The sequence below is a fragment of the Ranitomeya variabilis genome, chromosome 1 (assembly GCF_051348905.1).
Source record: "Ranitomeya variabilis isolate aRanVar5 chromosome 1, aRanVar5.hap1, whole genome shotgun sequence".
Taxonomy (NCBI): domain Eukaryota; kingdom Metazoa; phylum Chordata; class Amphibia; order Anura; family Dendrobatidae; genus Ranitomeya; species Ranitomeya variabilis.
Window position 1 is genome coordinate 337,766,711 of NC_135232.1, and position 19,016 is coordinate 337,785,726.

At 40.2% G+C, this 19,016-nt stretch overlaps 1 protein-coding gene across 4 annotated transcripts in view; it reads left to right on the forward strand.

Moving 5' to 3' along the window:
- DCAF11 (DDB1 and CUL4 associated factor 11) overlaps window positions 1-18,533 on the forward strand; it is a 59,151-nt gene extending 40,618 nt beyond the window's left edge. For all 4 annotated transcript variants that reach the window (XM_077299458.1, XM_077299449.1, XM_077299454.1 and 1 more), the window contains exons 4-15: window positions 496-614; window positions 2,164-2,219; window positions 2,340-2,440; window positions 5,252-5,398; window positions 7,084-7,138; window positions 7,868-7,936; window positions 12,861-12,918; window positions 13,079-13,264; window positions 13,595-13,748; window positions 13,832-13,984; window positions 16,851-16,957; window positions 18,090-18,533. In XM_077299458.1, coding sequence (XP_077155573.1) covers window positions 496-614; window positions 2,164-2,219; window positions 2,340-2,440; window positions 5,252-5,398; window positions 7,084-7,138; window positions 7,868-7,936; window positions 12,861-12,918; window positions 13,079-13,264; window positions 13,595-13,748; window positions 13,832-13,984; window positions 16,851-16,957; window positions 18,090-18,206 — 1,322 coding nt within the window. In that variant the 3' untranslated portion in view covers window positions 18,207-18,533. The remainder of the gene's footprint in view (window positions 1-495; window positions 615-2,163; window positions 2,220-2,339; window positions 2,441-5,251; window positions 5,399-7,083; window positions 7,139-7,867; window positions 7,937-12,860; window positions 12,919-13,078; window positions 13,265-13,594; window positions 13,749-13,831; window positions 13,985-16,850; window positions 16,958-18,089) is intronic.
- The last annotated feature ends 483 nt before the right edge of the window (window positions 18,534-19,016 follow it).

Genomic DNA, 19,016 nt, shown 5'->3' on the forward strand with positions numbered 1-19,016 from the left:
CTTTTAGGATTGCTTCATCCAATAGGTGATGCTGCAGTTCAAGTACACTTTCTCTCTGAAGAGGCTAATAACATATATAAATTCCCAGAGGAGCATCACATGGCCTTTTAGTCTCCTTATGCATTGTCCACATTCCTTGTTAGATGCCTTGTCAGAGGACTCTCATTTTGCCAAATCAGATCTTCTGTTTTGCATTCAAACTACACACAAATATGTGTCTACAAGTGGAGTTTCTGGTTTGGCTTCTTATCCTAAGTGATGAGTTAAAGCTTGTTGAAGGCTCGATATTGGCTTTTAGGCTTGCTATATCCAGTAGGCTGTGTTAGCCTTCAAGTCCTTTTCCTCCCTGCAGAAGCTATTTGTATATGTCTCTTAATAAACTTATGACATTTTACTCCAACGCTTTTTGCACTGAGAGAGCAGTGTATGAAATGCCGGTCTAAGTAACGTCGCATTCATGTTGCATGAATTTTTTTTTGTTTTCTGCTCTTGCAGTTGATACCATGCCAGACACTGCAGTACTGGATCAGAGCCAGATAAGAACACAGGTCTTGCTAGCTACTGGAAGGCTAGGAGCCCGCAGACAGCAGAATATTACCTGTCAGCTTCTGGAGGTAAACTTGCATTATTATGGTTGGATCTTGTGCCTCCAGGAACAATGGGGCACATATATTCACTCTACTTTCTGTTCAGGGGTGACAATGTGTTGAGAAGCTGAATGTCCCCCATACATGTCTGATGCTGGATATATTATATAGTCGGCATCTGTGTCTAATGGCAGAGCTGGACTCTGTTTGCTACTGTTAACCATTTAGTTGCCTGTGCCGATCACTGACAGTGGCATTTAAATGAAACTTTTGCTGGTTTGCCTGCGAATCGACTACGACAACTAGATTCCAGGGTACCAATGGGTGGCCATGGCAGCTGGGGACTGGCTGAAGGCTCTGTGACTGCCATGTTGGTACTCTAGAGGAGCTCAGTCATGGGCTAAGCTTTATAGCAGACTGTGATTTTACTGTATACTACGATACTGTAGTATTGAAGTATATTGTATATGTGATCAGCTAATCACAGGTTCCAGTCCCCAAACTGCACGAAAAACTCAAATAAAAATGTAAAAATAAGTTTAAAAAAAAAAAATATATATATATATATATATATATATATATATATATATATATAAAAGGAATCGCTATCCATTTCCTCCATGAAAAATAAAATATTAAGAAAATTAAACATCTGGTATTGAAACATCTGTAAAAATCAGGTTTATCAAAATGTAAAATGAACACTATACAGAAAAAAAAAATCAAAATGCCTGAAATGTGTTTTTCAGTCATTATGCCTCACAAAGTAAATACAGTAAAAAGTGATTAAAATGTCATATTGACCCCAAGATGGTATCCTTGAAAACATCAGCTCATCACACTAAAAACTAACCCTCACAACTTTGGAAAAATAAAAGTGTAAAATGGTGACAGAAACCAATTTTTTTTATATGTACTTCTTTCTTTATTTTTTTTTTTTAACCATGTAAATTAAAAATAATATATATATACAAGTTTGGAATTACCATGACCATAGTGATCTGGAGTATCATGTTGACAGGTCATTTGGTCCGTTTTACCACCCAACGAAGATTATTAAAACAAAGCTGAAAATACAATGGTGGAATTACATTTTTTTCACCATTTATCCTACTTGTAATTTTTTTCCCGTTTTTCCAGTACATTTTATGCTACAGAACATTAATCAAGTTAAGGCTCTTGGAAAAAGAAGGGGACAAAATTTAAAAGTTACCTAGTCCTGAAGGGCTTAAGCTAGCTTTGTGTGAATTCTGGTAGAATTTGCAACAAAAAACTGTCTTTCATCACTTGCACCATATGTATTTTTTAGTTCGATCAAGCAGCATCATCATCATTTATCATGAGTAAGTGTGATAAATCTGGTGCATATTAAGGTCTCAGTTTACACTGCCCAAAAGTTAGACTGTATTACTAAATATGCCTCAGTGAGTTGTTGTAATATTCCCCCTTTTTAAATTAAGTTTTCACAAATTATTATTGTTATTTTAGACTGGCTATATCAGGCCAGCAATTATTGGTAACAAATCTGAATATTTTACTAAATTTTTTATACCATTGTTGGCTTTGTCGAATACAGAGAGAGCGAGGAGGTTGTGGATTCTCGCATGGCGTGCGCTGCCGCATGACATCTCAGTGAGTATTTAGATTTAGGCTTATGGTGACTTTGCCTGTTTTGGTAATACTCCCCAATGAGATACATTGCAGCGGTCTGTGTCTTAAACAGTAAAAATCTTTAAAATTGCTTTGTTGCAGCTTTCTGCCAAACCATGTTTCTGCCACGGATTCTTACTCTCAGAAGGCCTTCTGTGGGGTATATGCTTCAGATGGATCCATCTTTATGTCTGCTTGCCAGGGTAAAGTATTTTCTATATTGCTACTTCTTGCACTTCTTGCACTATCTACAACTATTTAGTGTGTTAATGCAAAGGCCTGCATTGTCCACAAGCAGCATGAATCATACATTGGCTGGGGAATTTCAGCCTTGTACGCTTTATTCTGCTGCATTTCAGAGAAAAGATACTTTGAGAAGCTGTCAGGGAAACATCGGTCTCTGACTAGTCCAGGGCAGGTCCCCAGTGTCTTCTCCCTGCCGGTCTCTCCGTGAGTGTGTGTATGGGGACATACCAGCCAGACTAGAGGAGCGGGCAAGGAGAAGCCTCCAGGGGTCTGCCTTGTATTCTAAATTGCTTCTTATATTTACAATACACTGGGGATAAGTGATGCATTCCATTGTTCTTTTGAGCACGAACCTGGGATTAAGATATAACTATTTCTTTACTATAGTTTACTTTCTCATCATTAAATGGATTGTCCGGACATATAATTTTGATGACTTATCCTTTAAATATGTCATCTGTATCAAATTGATGGAGGTCCAAGACCCAGCGCCCCCATCAAGCAGTTGTTATTAACTCTTCTCGGAGGTTGATGTCACTCGTAAATGGCGCTGGAACTGTTCTGCTGCATTCAAAGTGTAATGGCCACTGATTGAAGGTAATAGGACCTGACCTGCATTTCTAGGCAGCAGCCAAAGCACATTGAATGTGAGCCGTGCTGTTCACTGTTTGCATCCAGCTGCCACCATATCTATTAACAGCTGATCAGTAGGGGATGCTGAGTGTCGGACTCCCACTAATTTAACATTTTGACATAGGCCGTTTTGTATTTTTTAATCCCATACTTTGTAGCCAGTCGTACTGTCCGCCATGCTCTATACGCAGTGATGGCTGAAAGTGTTGTCACCCTTGAAATTGTTCCAGAAAATTAAGTATTTCTCCCATAAAATTATTGCAATTACACAGGTTTTATTATACACATGTTTATTTCCTTTGTGTGTATTTGTGTGCTCGGAGGACAGGATGCACACTTGTTGTCAGCAAGTCACTTTTCTGTTTATTCAGGCAAGAATGCTGTTTCCATTTACAGCAGTGTAACTCATGTAGCCCCCCCTGTTACCCAGGTCATGATGACTTTATTTACCATATACACAAAGCATGTTTTGCAGAATCTTGAAAACATTGCATATGAGATAAGAAGTATAACATCCTTGAATATGAGACTATGAGGCTACAACACTAATATAAAACAAATTCTAGAACAAGAAGGAAAAACACTAACCCTTCTATTTCAAAATTGTGGCAAGTAACAGGTGTGGGTAATATGAAAATCACGCCTGAAACCAGATAACAAGGGGAGAAGTTGACTCAGTCTTTTCATTCTGTGACTATGTGAGCCAAACTAAGCATGGAGAACAGAAAGAGAAAAGAACTGTCTGAGGACTTGAGAACCAAAATTGTAAATCTCAAGGTTACAAGTCCACGTTCAGAGATCTTCATGTTCATTTATCTACGGTGCGCAACGTAATCAAGAAGTTTACAACCCTTGGCACTTTGGCTAATCAAAGTGGACATGGGCGGCAGAGAAAAATTGATGACCGTTTGCAATGAAGGATAGTCAGGATGGTGGATAAGCAGCCCAAACAAGTTCCAAATAAATTCAAGAGGTCCTGCAGGCTCAGGGTACAACAGTGTGAACACGAACGTCGACATTTAAACAAAATGAAATGCTATGGCAGGAGACCGAGGAGAACACTGCTGACACAGAGACATAAGAAAGCTTGCTGTTGCGAGTGTGGGAAAGCTGGGCTTGCTTCCTAGGTTACTCAGCAGGACAGTGACTCCAAACATATTTCAAGAAGCTCCCAAAGATGGATGGAAACAAAGCGCTGGAGTCAGCAATGAGTCTGGATCTAAATCCCATTGAACACCTGTGGTCTTAAAATTGCTGTGGGGAGAAAGCACTCTTTAAATATGAGAGACGCGGAGAAGTTTGCAAAAAAAAAAAAGGTCCAAAATTACACTTGAGAGGTGTAAGACGCTTGTTGATGTTATAGGAAGCGATTGATTGCAGTTATCTATTCAAAAGGGTGTGCAACCGAATATTAAGTTGAGGGTGCCCACAATTTTGTCTGGCCAATTTTGGATGTTGTGTGTGAAATGATGTCCAATTTGCCTTTCTTTCTGGAGTTTTTTGTGTTGTTCAAATACACACATAGGAAATAAATATGTGTAATTGCAATAATTCTCTGGAAGAAATACTTCAGTTTCTGGAACAATTTCAAGGGTGCCAACACTTTTGCCCATGACTCAATGTGTGGATTACACTAACTATAGTATTTGACTTTGGCACACATGTTCAGTCTGTCTTTTCATGTGAAACGAATGACAATTCTTTTTGGTTATGCGTTATATGGGCTATGTGTTCATTGCCCATATGTTATATCTAGCTGGTTGGGTGGCTGCAAACTACCGACATGCCTGTTGGACCAGGGTCCTGAAAGTCTTTTTGTTTAACTCTAGTCTACACATAACTGTTCATATTAATTGAAAGTGTTTTAGAGTGTGTATTCCACCTTATGAAGTAGGGACGTAGAGACTTGTACGTATGTTCCAATGTTTTTAACAAAATGTATGTATAGAACATAAATGAATTTGCATAGTTGATTTCTAAAATGAATATCGCTGAGTGCCTTGGTTGTGCACTAATGTCTTTTTCTGTTGTCCTATAGTTATAGTAGAAAAAAACAAATTGTTCATATCTATGGTCAGTTGGGTCAATCACCCAAACATTGTGAACCCTGTCTTTTGTTTTGTATTCAACCTCAGATCAGAATATTCGCCTTTACGACTGCCGCTATGGGTCTTTCAAGAAGTTTCGAACAATAAAAGCTCGAGATGTGGGCTGGAGTGTCCTTGATGTAGCATTTACTCCAGATGGGGGACATTTCCTGTACTCCAGCTGGTCTGACTACAGTTAGTATATACCCATTTATCCAAATATAAAAAATTTTTTTATCTCTGCCTATTCTTTATACTAGGATCATTTTCTGAATAATCCGAATAATCTTACAAAGGATGAAATTGGTCCAAGTAGGACGTTTTACACTTTCAGATATTTTGCTATGATACATGAATTTTTTTTCCTTCCTCATCTGTTAAAATAGTCCTAAAATAATACTTTTCAATTGAAGTTGTCTTTCAGATGCTGTTTGCACACTATAAACTTTGTGATTGGTAGCCAAATTGTTACGCTCGTCAGATCAGTTTGATGGAGGATACTACAAACTTTGATCAGCTCAGTTGGCTATTGACACACACGTTTAGATTGTTATTGGTTTGATTGGTCATAAATTAGTTGGATATCTGCTTACGTAAAGTCACTCTTCAATTGAATTGAGCTGACTTGTCACTATACAGATATCCCTTTTATTACATGATCCCTTTTAGACAGTCAGTAGCATGAAAAGCATGATTTGACATAGATCCCACACTTCCATCAACCAAGAATCATAGATTGACATACTGTGTTTTCATAGTTGCTGACTGGCTCAGAGGAATCATGATAAGCCACGTGATTCCACAGAAACAAGAATGTATTGTAACCTTTCAAGAAATGCCATGAAAGAAAGCCAAGAGACCGACACCGGCAAGACTCACTCCAAGGGTACAGGTGCCGAGTTGAAATGGAAGACAACAATCAAATATCCAAAATCATCATATAGAAGAAACGAACTGGCTCTCGCCGTCCGAATAAAAATTGTCCTTTAATATGGAGTCATGTAAAAACAAGACAGGTAGGCAAAAAAGTGGTAAACGTGCAAGACGACGATCGTTTCACGCTAAATAGCGCTTCTACGGGTCATGACGTGAAACGGTCGTCGTCTTGCACGTGTACCACTTTTTTGCCTACCTGTCTTGTTTTTACATGACTCCATATTAAAGGACAATTTTTATTGGGATGGTGAGTGCCAGTTCATTCCTTCTATATGGTGATTTTGGGTATTTAAACCTTTCACTTTGTTTGAAAGTTTAGTATATGTACTTGTACCCTGTATTTGTATAAGTTACAAATCTTTAAAGTAGTGAAAAGCTGAGAGACCAAATTCTTGATGAAAGCTGCAGAGTATTATGCAACTTCAGTCTGTTTCCCCTGCCTCCTGCTTGTAAGAGCTGACAGGTAGAAACCAATCAGCAGAAGACAGGCAAGGACCGCATCACATAGGAATATACTGAAACTCTGTTGTACACATCAGGGGACAGCAGTTTTGTCACCTTGTATAATAATACTATGGGACATAGAATGGATAATGCAAATATGGTTTATCTCTTGTATGGACATATTAGTTTGAAAACTCTGATAAGTTTATTGTATGCTGAACAACAAGAATATTAGTGGACCTTGTTGACAGTGTGGAGGTATGGATAAGAGAATGTTTTTTGGTATTATAAAATGTAAAAAGAAAAAACAACAGGAACAGTGGTGGAGAAGCACCAGGGTGAGTATCAGCTGCCTATGATGGAAAAACATTGATTCCAAAACTGGTTTCTAGTGGTGGCTTAGATTTGTCCAGACTTGTTATTAATATTATATGCACATAGGTAAGAATATTACAGTACACATTTTTATATGCAATAATTAAGTTTTTCATTGATTACAGTTCACATCTGCAATATATATGGGGACACAGAATCGCACACTGCACTTGATCTCAGGTACTATTTGCAGCAACAATATGTTGGATATCGTACATATTTTCTGTATCATGTTGATTTTGTGCATTGTACTTCCATCTAGGAAAGTAATTTTAATCCTGTCCTGCTGGTGGGGTGCATTAACATGTACATCACAATGCCCAGTGACTAAACAGCTTGTAGCTGTAGTAAGCAGCATGGAGAAAAACTTTCAGCACCATCACGTTACCCTTTAGATGTCACTAAGGCTATGGTCACTTTATTTTCAGACCACACTTGAAAAAACGTATTTGTGCGGAACTCCCAATAGAGCCTTTCACCATAATGGGGCAGAAGGAGTCACTCACTTCGTGCTCTGTCTATCCTCTGTTCCTACTGTCTTTTTTAGGAGCAGTTAACCACAATTGTGTGCTCTCCTAAAAAAGACAGAGACTGCCAGAACAGAGGCTAGACCGAGCACAAAGTGATTCCTTCTGTCTCATTATAATGAATGACTGCATCAGGGATCTTGTACGAATCTGGTTTTTAGGGCTGTAGATGGTGGCTGCAACATAACCACAAACATGTGGCCTGAACAAAATGTGAACATACTCTAGGTTCTTGACTTGTGCCATACAAAGGTTTACCATGTTTTTTCAAGCAATTTAGTAACAGTTCAGGCATTTACATTTATTATGGCATCTTTGTTGCACTATATGAATATTTGGTAGCCTTTTAATTCTTGTCTGATCTTTCCTTTGATCCAAATAGTCCATCAGAGAGACGTTTTGCTGTATTTTCCCTCACAGTATCCCGTGACGGTCGGGAAGTGCTTGGTGGGTGAGTACACAAATGGAGTATGATAAGAAATATATCTGCATATATATATATTTTTAAATATGGTTAATTCCAAGGTTTTGAGCATAAATTACATAAAGATCAACAAGGAAATTAACAGGTACAGTGTACCAACATTTATAATCATGGTGCCAATATACAACGTCAAGTACAATGCCACAGAGGAAAGAGCCACAATAGATGTGTAAGGGAACATGGTATTTTATGGTTTATATGAATAAGCAGGACAGCTGTCAATACAGAATGCACAAGTAGCGGTAATATCGAGACCTGTGCAATACCTGACAAGGATCTAAGAGGTAAGGTTTCTCCTTGTGGAGAGTGACATGCCAGGTCTGGCATGCCAGTATGAGACTTAAACTAAGCCTTGCATGCTCCTCTAGGAAATGAAATATGTAAATTGTCTCTTCAGAGAGGATGAGGATTTGAACTCTAGTGCCACCGATTGGAAGTGGCAATCTTGCAAGTCATTATCGACCCTTTAACGAGCCTTAAAGTATGACTTAGGATAAAAGCTAAATCAGAATCTCAATTTGTAGGCATCGTGTTTCGAGGTATTGCCCCTCATCAGTACAAAGTATGAGATCTGATTTGGCCAAGTGAGAGGCTAAGACTGGGACCTAAGGGGTAATGTTTCTCTTTGTGGAGAGTGACATGCCAGGTTTGGCATGCCAGTATGATCATTGGTTTTAGCACTAGAAAACAGGAAAAAAAATTCCAAGTGCGGCGAAATTGCAAAAAAAGTGCATTCCCACACTTGTTTTTTGTTTGGCTTTTTTGCTAAGTTCACTAAATGCTAAAACTGACCTGCCATTATGATTCTCCAGGTCATTATGAGTTCATAGACGCCAAACATGTCTAGGTTACGTTTTATCTAAGTGGTAAAAAAAATTCCAAAGTTTGCTAAAAAAAATAATAAATTTGCGCAATTTTTCAATACCCGTAGAATCTCCATTTTTTTTGTGATCTGGGGTCGGGTGAGGGCTTATTTTTTTGCGTGCCGAGCTGGCGTTTTTAATGATACCATTTTGGTCTTTTGATCGGCCGTTATTACATTTTAATGCAATGATGCGGCGATCAAAAAAACGTAATTCTGGCGTTTCTAATTTTTTTCTCGCTAGGCTGTTTAGCGATCAGGTTAATTCTTTTTTTTATTGATAGGTCGGGCGATTCTGAACGCGGCGATACCAAATATGTGTAGGTTTGATTTTTTTTTTTTTTCATTGTTTTATTTTGAATGGGGTGAAAGGGGGGTGATTTAAACTTTTATATATTTTTTTCATATTTTTTTAAAACTTTTTTTAAAATCCAATCGCTCCTATGTAGCTGAATTACAGGCTTGCTATGAGCGCCGACCACAAAGTGGCCCTCACAACAAGCCGACATCAGCAACCATAGAGGTCTCAAGGAGACCTCTGGTTGCTATGCCGATGCATCGCTGACCCCCGATCATGTGACGGGGGTCGGCGATGCGCTCATTTCCGGCCCAATGGCTGGAAGCGCCGGTTAAATGCCGCTGTCAGCATTTGACAGTTCATTTAACTAGTTAATTGCTGTGGGTGAATCGCTATTTCACCCGCCGCTATTGCTGGCATGTCAGGTGGGCTCAGCGCCGGAGCCCACATCAAAGCAGGGGATCCGACCTCCGCAGTAATAGTACGGCTGAGGTCAGTAAGGCTTCTTTCACACTTCAGTTGTTTGGCGTCAGTCTGCTCCGACATAGTGACGGATCCGTCACAATTGTTGAGAAAACGGTTCTAACGGATCCGTTTTTTTGACGGATCAGTTACTTGGGGGTTGTCTGGGAAAAGTATCTACATTTTGGAGCATGCACCAATTGAAAAAGCTGATTGGGGCGACGGATCCGCCGAAATGACGGTCGCGACGGATCCGTCGCCCATAGGTGGCCATTCTATGGAATGGCGGACGCAACGGATACGTCGCGAACCGCTATTTCGGCACAGACAAAAAAGTTATAATGTCCGTCAATGTCTAGACAACGTCCGCCAAATTTGGACGGATCCGTCGCATGGCGGATGGAACGGACGACCAACCGCCACAATCCGTCACTAATGCATGTCTATGGGAAAATAGCAGATCCGCCAAAAAAAAATAGCGGATCTGCTATTTGAGGAAATGGCGGTTTCAGACTGACGCCAAAAGACTGAAGTGTGAAAGAGGCCTAAGGGGTTAAACGGCTTGCATGCTCCTCTGGGAAATTAAATATGCAAATTGCATGCAAGGTGTTTGTCTCCTTATACTGGCGTGCCAGACCTGGCATGACACTCTCCACAAGGCGAAGCCTTACCCCTTAGATCCCAGTCTTAGCCTCTCACCTAGTCAAATCAGATATCATACTTTGTACTGATGAGGAGCAATACTTTGAAACGCCATGTCTAGAAATTGAGATTCTGATTTGGATTTTATCCTAAGTCATATTTCAAGGCTCGTTAAAGGGTCGATATTGAATTGTAGGATTGCTTCTTCCAATAGGTGGCGCTAGAGTTCAAGTCCTCTTCCTCTCTGAAGAGACAGTTTGCATATATCTGACAAGAGCATATAGAAAAGTCATTTGAATATAAGAAGTGAAGAAGAAAAAAACTAGAACCTTTATATGTAGTCCCTGTCTTTGAACCATTCCTAAGTGTCCAATCTTTTTTTCATACTTTTTTTCATATGAATGAAAGTTGTGTCTTCAGAGAGGAAGAGAACTTGAACTTTAGTGCCACCTGTAGGAAGTAGCAATCCTTAAAGTCAATGTCAAGCCTTTAACAAGCCTTGTCACATGACTTAGAATAAAAACCAAACCAGACATTATATGTGCAGATAAGTGCTTTGGGGTGTCTGCCCCTCCTTTGTGCAACGCAAGAGGTCTGATTTGGCTGGATGAAAGGCCTCTGATGGGAGCCTATGGGGGAACATTTTTCATAGGAAAGCATATATCTATTTTTTTTTATTGAGAACATATAGGGGTCAGGTGAGGCCATCTAGGTTAATAGTATAATTTTGCAACCTATAAAGTTTATGGAGCATAATTTACTGATGAAATGTCCACAAATCTATATATTCAACAATTCCAAACAGGCATAGTTTGTAATCCAGTGAGAGGAGAGGGCCAAGTATATCTCTTTACACATCCGATACTGATCTCCACAATGAGAGAATTGGATTTACTTGTATATTGACATTATGTTTGCTTGTGAGTAGCAGAGATGGTAAGAAATACAAATATTAGTTTTGTGCCTTTGAAAACATGAATACTTTCTTCCAAAAATGCCAACACAAATGTTCAACTGATATGTTACATTATTACAGCTCAGCTCCATTGTCACATATGAAGCTGAGCGGTAATGATGCTAGTGCACAGGTATGGCTCTGGTTTCTTAAAAAAAAAGGCATTTTTTCGATCCTTTATAACCAGTAAAACCATTTAAAATATATAATCATTGTATGACCATTTAAGATGACACCGTCGGAATTAGTGTATTAATTTCATACCATGCAGGTCACTCTTTCAAAATGTATAAAACAAAATACAGTACAGGTAAATGACGTTTTACAGGGGTTGTCCATGAAAACATATAGGGTTAGAGAAATGTAAAATAACAGCTCAGGTGTTGCTGAGACTTCCAATACACTGTCATTGACATCTAGTACACACCATGGTAATAATAAATGCAAACAAAGAGGAAACAAGGGGGGGGGGGAGACTTAAATGTAGTCTTTTTAAAATAGAACTTTTATTTACGCTATATTAAAAATAATATCTGTTTTGTGGTATGCTTGGGTACCCTCCATATTCATTATGCCCAGCCAAGCTGAATATAAATGGCTCCTTGAATGCTGAATGTACACCATCTGGCAAGGAGAAAGGGTAGTGCTAACACACAAAATGCCATCAGACAATGCCCAATGGGGTACAATATGTCTCTGTAATATATAGGTGTCATACCAGACAGGACATCCCTGTTTATAGTTTAATACTAGGGAATATATCAGAAAGACACTAGCAAAGTAGTAATCTATAGTAATTTATTACTGTCTTGTAACTAGTTGGAGGAAAGCTGAAATATTGTTACAGCCGTGTATATTTGATCTCTGCAGCATCCTATCAGACTAAAGGGAATGCCGTGCTCTGTGCTGTACATTATGATGAGCCCCCAGCTCCACCCAAAATGGCACGTAGTCATGTGACATGCAATCATCTGCACGCGCGATTAATGTGCTTTTATTCAATATGATTGTGCTTGTAACTATGACAATAAAAGTGGCACAGTGATATTTATCTATATATGTATGTGTGCGCATAATATGCTGACAAAATTCTGATGTCAAATTTGTGACTGACCTCAGATATTTATATTTATGAACAATGGTATGCAAAACAGAGCTCCTACTATTTCCCTCACTGGTCCTCTTCCCACAGGAAGGGTGTCCCAACTCACGTTTCGCTTGATAACCCAGCTTGTTCTAGGGGGCAGGGCACTCATCACAATGAATAGAAGCATATATATCAGACACACACTATTGCATATTACATGACCACGTGTCTTCTTGGGTCAAGCCGGGGCACTGATAAATGCCTTTACAGCACACATTAGGGCTGGATTAGATCTTATAGTCCTAAATGTCAAAGCTGCCTAGTCAAGCAGAGATACATTTACTGTCACCAAAAGATAACTTGTGAAACATTTCATACCAGCCAAATTGGTTGTGCCCCAGGTATAACTGAATGGCGAGGGACCCACGTTCTCGACATTGTTACAGGCTTCAGAGTTGGGAATAGCCTTTTTATTTAAAGTCTTGAATTAATTAATGGTAGTTCCAAGAATGCAAACACCTAGGGACATACATCCTGGAAAGCTAGATGAGGAATTTATATGGATCATGTACCTTCTCTTCACAGAGCCAATGATGGATGTGTGTATGTGTACGACTTAGAACAAAACTGTCGCATACTGAAGGTACAACATCTTTCCTAACATTTTATTACATTTTCATAAAGTGAAACCTGAATGTTTTCCCTGTCCTCTCTTTTCATCCCATTGCTCTGTTTTCTTTCTAATCCATTCTCCAAGTGTACAGTTTTTGGCCACCATTTATATTTGGTCTCCTTCCTCCTAGATTGGTGCTCATGAGGATGATGTCAATGCTGTCTCTTTTGCTGATGATAGCTGTCACATCTTGTATTCTGGCGGTGATGATGCTCTTTGTAAAGTTTGGGATCGTCGAACAATGCGCGAGGATGATGCCAAACCAGTTGGCCTCTTAGCTGGACATCAGGATGGTATCACATTCATTGACAGCAAGGTGAATACTTTGAAATTAGGATATCGGTGTTGCTTTTGATTTTTTTCTTTTTGTTTTGCTATTCACTGTGATCTGAATTACTTCATTTTTATATTATCTTTTAACTTCAGAGTTTTGTCTTTTGATCTCCAGTTTCTCACTCTTTGTGACCAGATTCTCATCTCTACAGTATGTGTCTTTTCTGGTTTCATATTTTGAATGAACTTGTGCCAACATTACTTGTCCTTTCATGTCTCCATCTTCAGTTTTTTGGGGTTTTTTTGTTTTTTTTAAGTTTGGCCAATGGTTTTTCTCCTCTCATAACAAAATATTTTTTTTTACAAATCCCAGGGTGATGCAAGATATTTGCTTTCTAACTCAAAAGATCAAAGCATTAAGCTGTGGGATATCCGGCGATTTTCAGGTCCAGAAGGGCTTGAGGCCTCGCGTAGAGCAATCACCCAACAGAATTGGGATTACAGATGGCAACAAGTGCCCAAGAAAGGTGAATTAATCCCTTCAGTTAAACCAATAGTGTTTACTTTATTTTGACTTTCTATTTCATGCATTGCTTTGTATACTTTGCAGCTCTCAGGAAAAAGCGCCTTCCTGGGGACACATCTCTGATGACTTATCGTGGCCATGGTGTCCTGCACACTTTGATCAGGTGTCGCTTCTCACCTGCGAACAGCACTGGTCAGCAATATGTGTACAGTGGGTGCTCAACTGGCCGAGTTGTGAGTAAGTACATAGATTACCGTTATTTAAAATATTAAAGGGGTTGTCCCCTACTAGCACAACCTCTTCTTGAACAAAATGTTTTTCCCCGATAAAATTAAAAAAACTATACTCGCCTCCCGTGCTGGCACCGTTCCTGTGGTGTCAATACTCGTTGTGCCAGGGCTCTTGTGCGGTGTTGTGATACGTGGTGCCCAATCAGCACTGGCGTCACTGTCTCAACCTTCGTACAGATTGAACATGAAGAGGAAGCAAGGGATCAACTGCAGACTGGACTTCATCTTCATGTTCAATCCGTACAAAGGCGGAGTCCGTAGCGACAGCTCTTATTGTGCCCTGGGCACCACGTGTCACAACACCACACGAGAGCCCTGGGACCGCGAGTTCTGACACCTATGGAACGGCGCCAGCACAGGAAATGAGTACCGTATATACTCGAGTATAAGCCGACCCGAGTATAAGCCGAGACCCCTAACTTTGCCACAAAAAACTGGGAAAACTTAATGACTCGAGTATAAGCCTAGGGTGGAAAATGCAGCAGCTACCGGTAAATAATAACCAGAAATCCGAATACATAATAAACTAATCCGGGAAGAAGCACTAGTGTGGATAAGGTAATAACCCGGATTACTCAAATCACCGCTCCAAACATTAGATATCAGAAAAAGGAGAAAAGGGAGCCAGATATATAAATATATGAATGGAAAAGTCTTTATTATTACACAATATTAAAATAAGGACATAAATTACCATGACAGGTATACCACAACAATACATGGCGGGGGAAGAAAAATGAACCCTAACCCTCAAAAACCCCCAGCGCTATAGGAAATAGTTGTGTAAATAATTATGGCTAGTATCCACCATACAGCAACCGCTATAGGGGATAATCCAAGGTAGATGGTAAACACCATATAGCACAAGATGGTGGTTGCATAGGAAGCAGAAAAAAGAGTAACCGCTGTGTCAGTATACAACAGACAGTATGAGGCAAGTGCACTAATTAATTGTAAGTATTGACCCAAGGCACAACAGAAATAAAATCAGAAATATGCTTACCCATGCAACAAGGGGGGGAGGAAAAGGGGATCCCGCCGGTGGAGAGTTTTGAGGGTTTTTGAGGGTTAGGGTTCATTTTTCTTCCCCCGCCATGTATTGTTGTGGTATACCTGTCATGGTAATTTATGTCCTTATTTTAATATTGTGTAATAATAAAGACTTTTCCATTCATATATTTATATATCTGGCTCCCTTTTCTCCTTTTTCTGATAGCTACCGGTAAATGTCAAAAATAAAAATAGGTACCAATAAAAGTAAAATTAATTGAGACATCAGTAGGTTAAGTGTTTTTGAATATCCATATTTAATCAGGAGCCCCATATAATGCTCCATACAGTTCATGATGGGCCCCATAAGATGCTCCATACAAAATACGCCCCATATAATGCTCCATACAGTTCATGATGGGCCCCATAAGATGCTCCATCTTAAAATATACCCCATATAATGCTGCACAAAGGTTAATAATGGCCCCATAAGATGCTCCATAGACGCATTTGCCCCATACAGTGCTGCATAAAGGTTAATAAGGACCCCATAAGATGCTCCATAGAGACATTTGCCCCATATAATGCTGCACAAATGTTGATTATGGCCCCATAAGATGCTCCATAGAAATATTTGCCCCATATAATGCTGCACAAATGCTGATAATGACCCCATAAGAAGCTCCATAGAGATATTTGCCCCATGTAATGCTGCACAAATGCTGATTATGGCCCCATAAGATGCTCCATAGAGATATTTGCCCCATATAATGCTGCACAAATGCTGATTATGGCCCCATAAGATGCTCCATAGAGATATTTGCCCCATATAATGCTGCACAAATGCTGATAATGACCCCATAAGAAGCTCCATAGAGATATTTGCCCCATGTAATGCTGCACAAATGCTGATTATGGCCCCATAAGATGCTCCATAGAGATATTTGCCCCATATAATGCTGCACAAATGCTGATTATGGCCCCATAAGATGCTCCATAGAGAAATTTGCCCCATATGCTGTTGCTGCGATAAAAAAAAAAATGGCATACTCACCTCTCGTCGCTCAGGCCCCCGGCACTTGCAATATTCACCTGTCCTCGTTCCACCACCGGGCGCCGCTGTGTCTTCCGCGACCTCTGCAGAGGGCGCGCACTAACCATGTCATCGCGCCCTCTGACCTGAGCATCACAGCAGAGGATGCGGAAGACGGAGCCCGGCGGTGGAACGAGGACAGGTGAATATCGCGCAATGCTGCTCACCCTCCCCATTGTACTCACCTGTTCCCGGCGCAGTCCCTGGCAGCTTCCCTGATGGTCTTCTCCGGTGTCGGCAGCTTCTTCCAGCTTTGAGCGGTCACCGGTACCGCTCATTACAGTAATGAATATGCGGTTCCACCCCTATGGGAGTGGCGTCGCGTCCATATTCATTACTGTAATGAGTGGTACCATGTGACCGCTCAACGCTGGAAGAAGCTGTCAGCGCCCGGAGACCATCGGAGATGCAGGGACCTCGCGAGGAGCAGGCGGGTATGTCACAGCCGCCGCTCCCCCTCCCCCGCCGACCCCCTGGGACAATGACTCGAGTATAAGCCGAGAAGGGCACTTTCAGCCTAAAAAAAATGGGCTGAAAATCTCGGCTTATACTCGAGTATATATGGTATACATTTTTTATTTTATCGGGGCCAAACATTTAGTTCAAGAAGGGGTTTTCCTAGTAGTGGACAACCCCTTTATGCAAAGAAGAATGAATGGTTGTTCCAGAGCAACTGAAAATGTATTATTAATTAGCATGTTATATTTTCTCATCTTTTTGGTTTTCTCAGTTTACGACTTGTTAACGGGTAAGATAGTGATGAAACTGTCGAATCATAAAGCCTGTGTGCGGGACGTAAGCTGGCATCCATGTGACAACAGACTTGTGAGCAGCTCTGTAAGTGATAAATACATGCAGTGTAAAAGAAGTATCATACTAATACTAACCACAAAGAAGCTGGCCTTCCCCACTCAACCCACTCAATACATTTTGATAGTTTTTGAGTCATTTTTTTGTATATCATTATATAAAGCAGTGTTCCCCAACTGCAGTCCTCAAGAGCCACCAACAGGTCGTGTTTTCAAGATTTTCTTAGTATGGCCCAGGTGATGGAATTATTGCCTGTCTAGATAATGGAATTCTCACCTGGGCAATACTAAGGAAATCCTGAAAACATGACCCGTTGGTGGCTCTTGAGGACCGAACTTGGGGAACACTGATATAAAGGATAGATCCATAGTAGACATGCGCACATCAGGCAACATTGAATTTTGTCTTTACATGTGGATTTTCCAAGGAAATTCAATTTGCATAGAAGTTAGTCTTCACAAATTTAATGCCCCTTACTAAACTCGTGGGTCTCCCTGTAAAAAAATGCTTATACTCACCTCTCTGGGCCCTCCTCATTATCACCCGTCCTCATCGCATAGTTAGATACCCAACACTCACCTTGAAATTCTCCGGCCTCTCACGCTGGGCAAAGACTTCCGGCTCTGATTAGGCTCTTGGGAATTGTGTGCAAGCACGAGAAATTCACAACATGAAACCATTACCTTGCTCACAAATGCATAGACCCGTCCCAAACCTCATCACTCTCGGAAGTCTGGGCTCAGTGTGAGAAGACCGGCAATTTCAGTGCTTGCATGTTTGATGTATATTTAAATAATAGTAAAAGCATTTACAATATCCTTGCCTCTTAAATTCCTTGGTGTTCCCACGTTGGTGTTCACTAATCCGCACTGAACATAGTGAAGTTACATCCTTGCTGACTGCAATGGTTTTTTGATATGATGTCACTATAGTCAAAATTTCACTATGGCAGTGACCTGCCAATTTTAAAATTAAAGTCCTGTCTCCACATAGTAATGTAAAGCGACAACGCCATAACACTACAGAATTAAGATTACAGGGTCTTTTATTTTAATATTGGGTCCAATTGTGATTGAAAAAAACTTTATGCAACTTACTGACGGCTCTTCATTATTTGTCAGATTAGCTAAAATTGACAGTACCTTTATTGTACTTGCAGTGGGATGGTACAGTTCGAGTCTGGGATCACCGCCAGTCTGAATTTTATGAAGAGGATTTACGCACCCCACCACTTGAGTCTGAAGGAAGCCCTGCTAGCAGTTCCTCCTCCTGGTAGCCAACTGCAATGACCACTAACACACTTGCACAAACAGGAAACAAACTTGGCTTGCTATCAAATTGAAGATAAATGGGACATCAATGAATTTATGCTTAGTATGTGTAGTTTGGTGAATGTAATGAGATGAAGAATAGATTTCTTCAGAATTGAAATAACTATGGACTGTTGCAACCTTCTGACTGAGATAATGACAGGTGTCACATCTGGTGGTGGGATTCTGGGACCACAATGACATTTGTTATTGACATATAGTAGAAGAAAAATGTGTTATGGTGTGTGTCGTTTGCTGGCTTTAATTTCTATAATAAATCTGTCCCAAATTAATTGGATAGTGAATTTTTTTTAGTAGAAACAAGTCTCCAATATTTGAAATTTGTGGAGGCGATTCATTAAAAAGGTTATGCCAGAAATCTGGCATAAACACCTTAATAAGGCACAATATTTTGGTGCAGCTCAGCAGCTGCACAAAAATAATGTGACTTTTGGCATTTACACGCCAGTCCCGACTAGCTATGTAAGTATGGGCGTAGCATGGGTGACAATGGGAGTTGTCACACCCACCTGTCATATTTATCATAAGTCCCCCTACTAAAGTGGCGTACCTCACTCCAGAAACATACCCCATCCCCCGGCCGTTGAACATCTCTGGTAACCGGACATGCTGTATGAAATCAGATGTGCCTGATTCATTAAGTCGCGCACAGTGCTCAATAACTCAGGTCACTGTATTCCAGCGAGCGCTTCATTAAAGGGGTACTTCGGGGAGATAAAGCTCAGCTATCCCATCCATTCCCTTCCGACACTGTT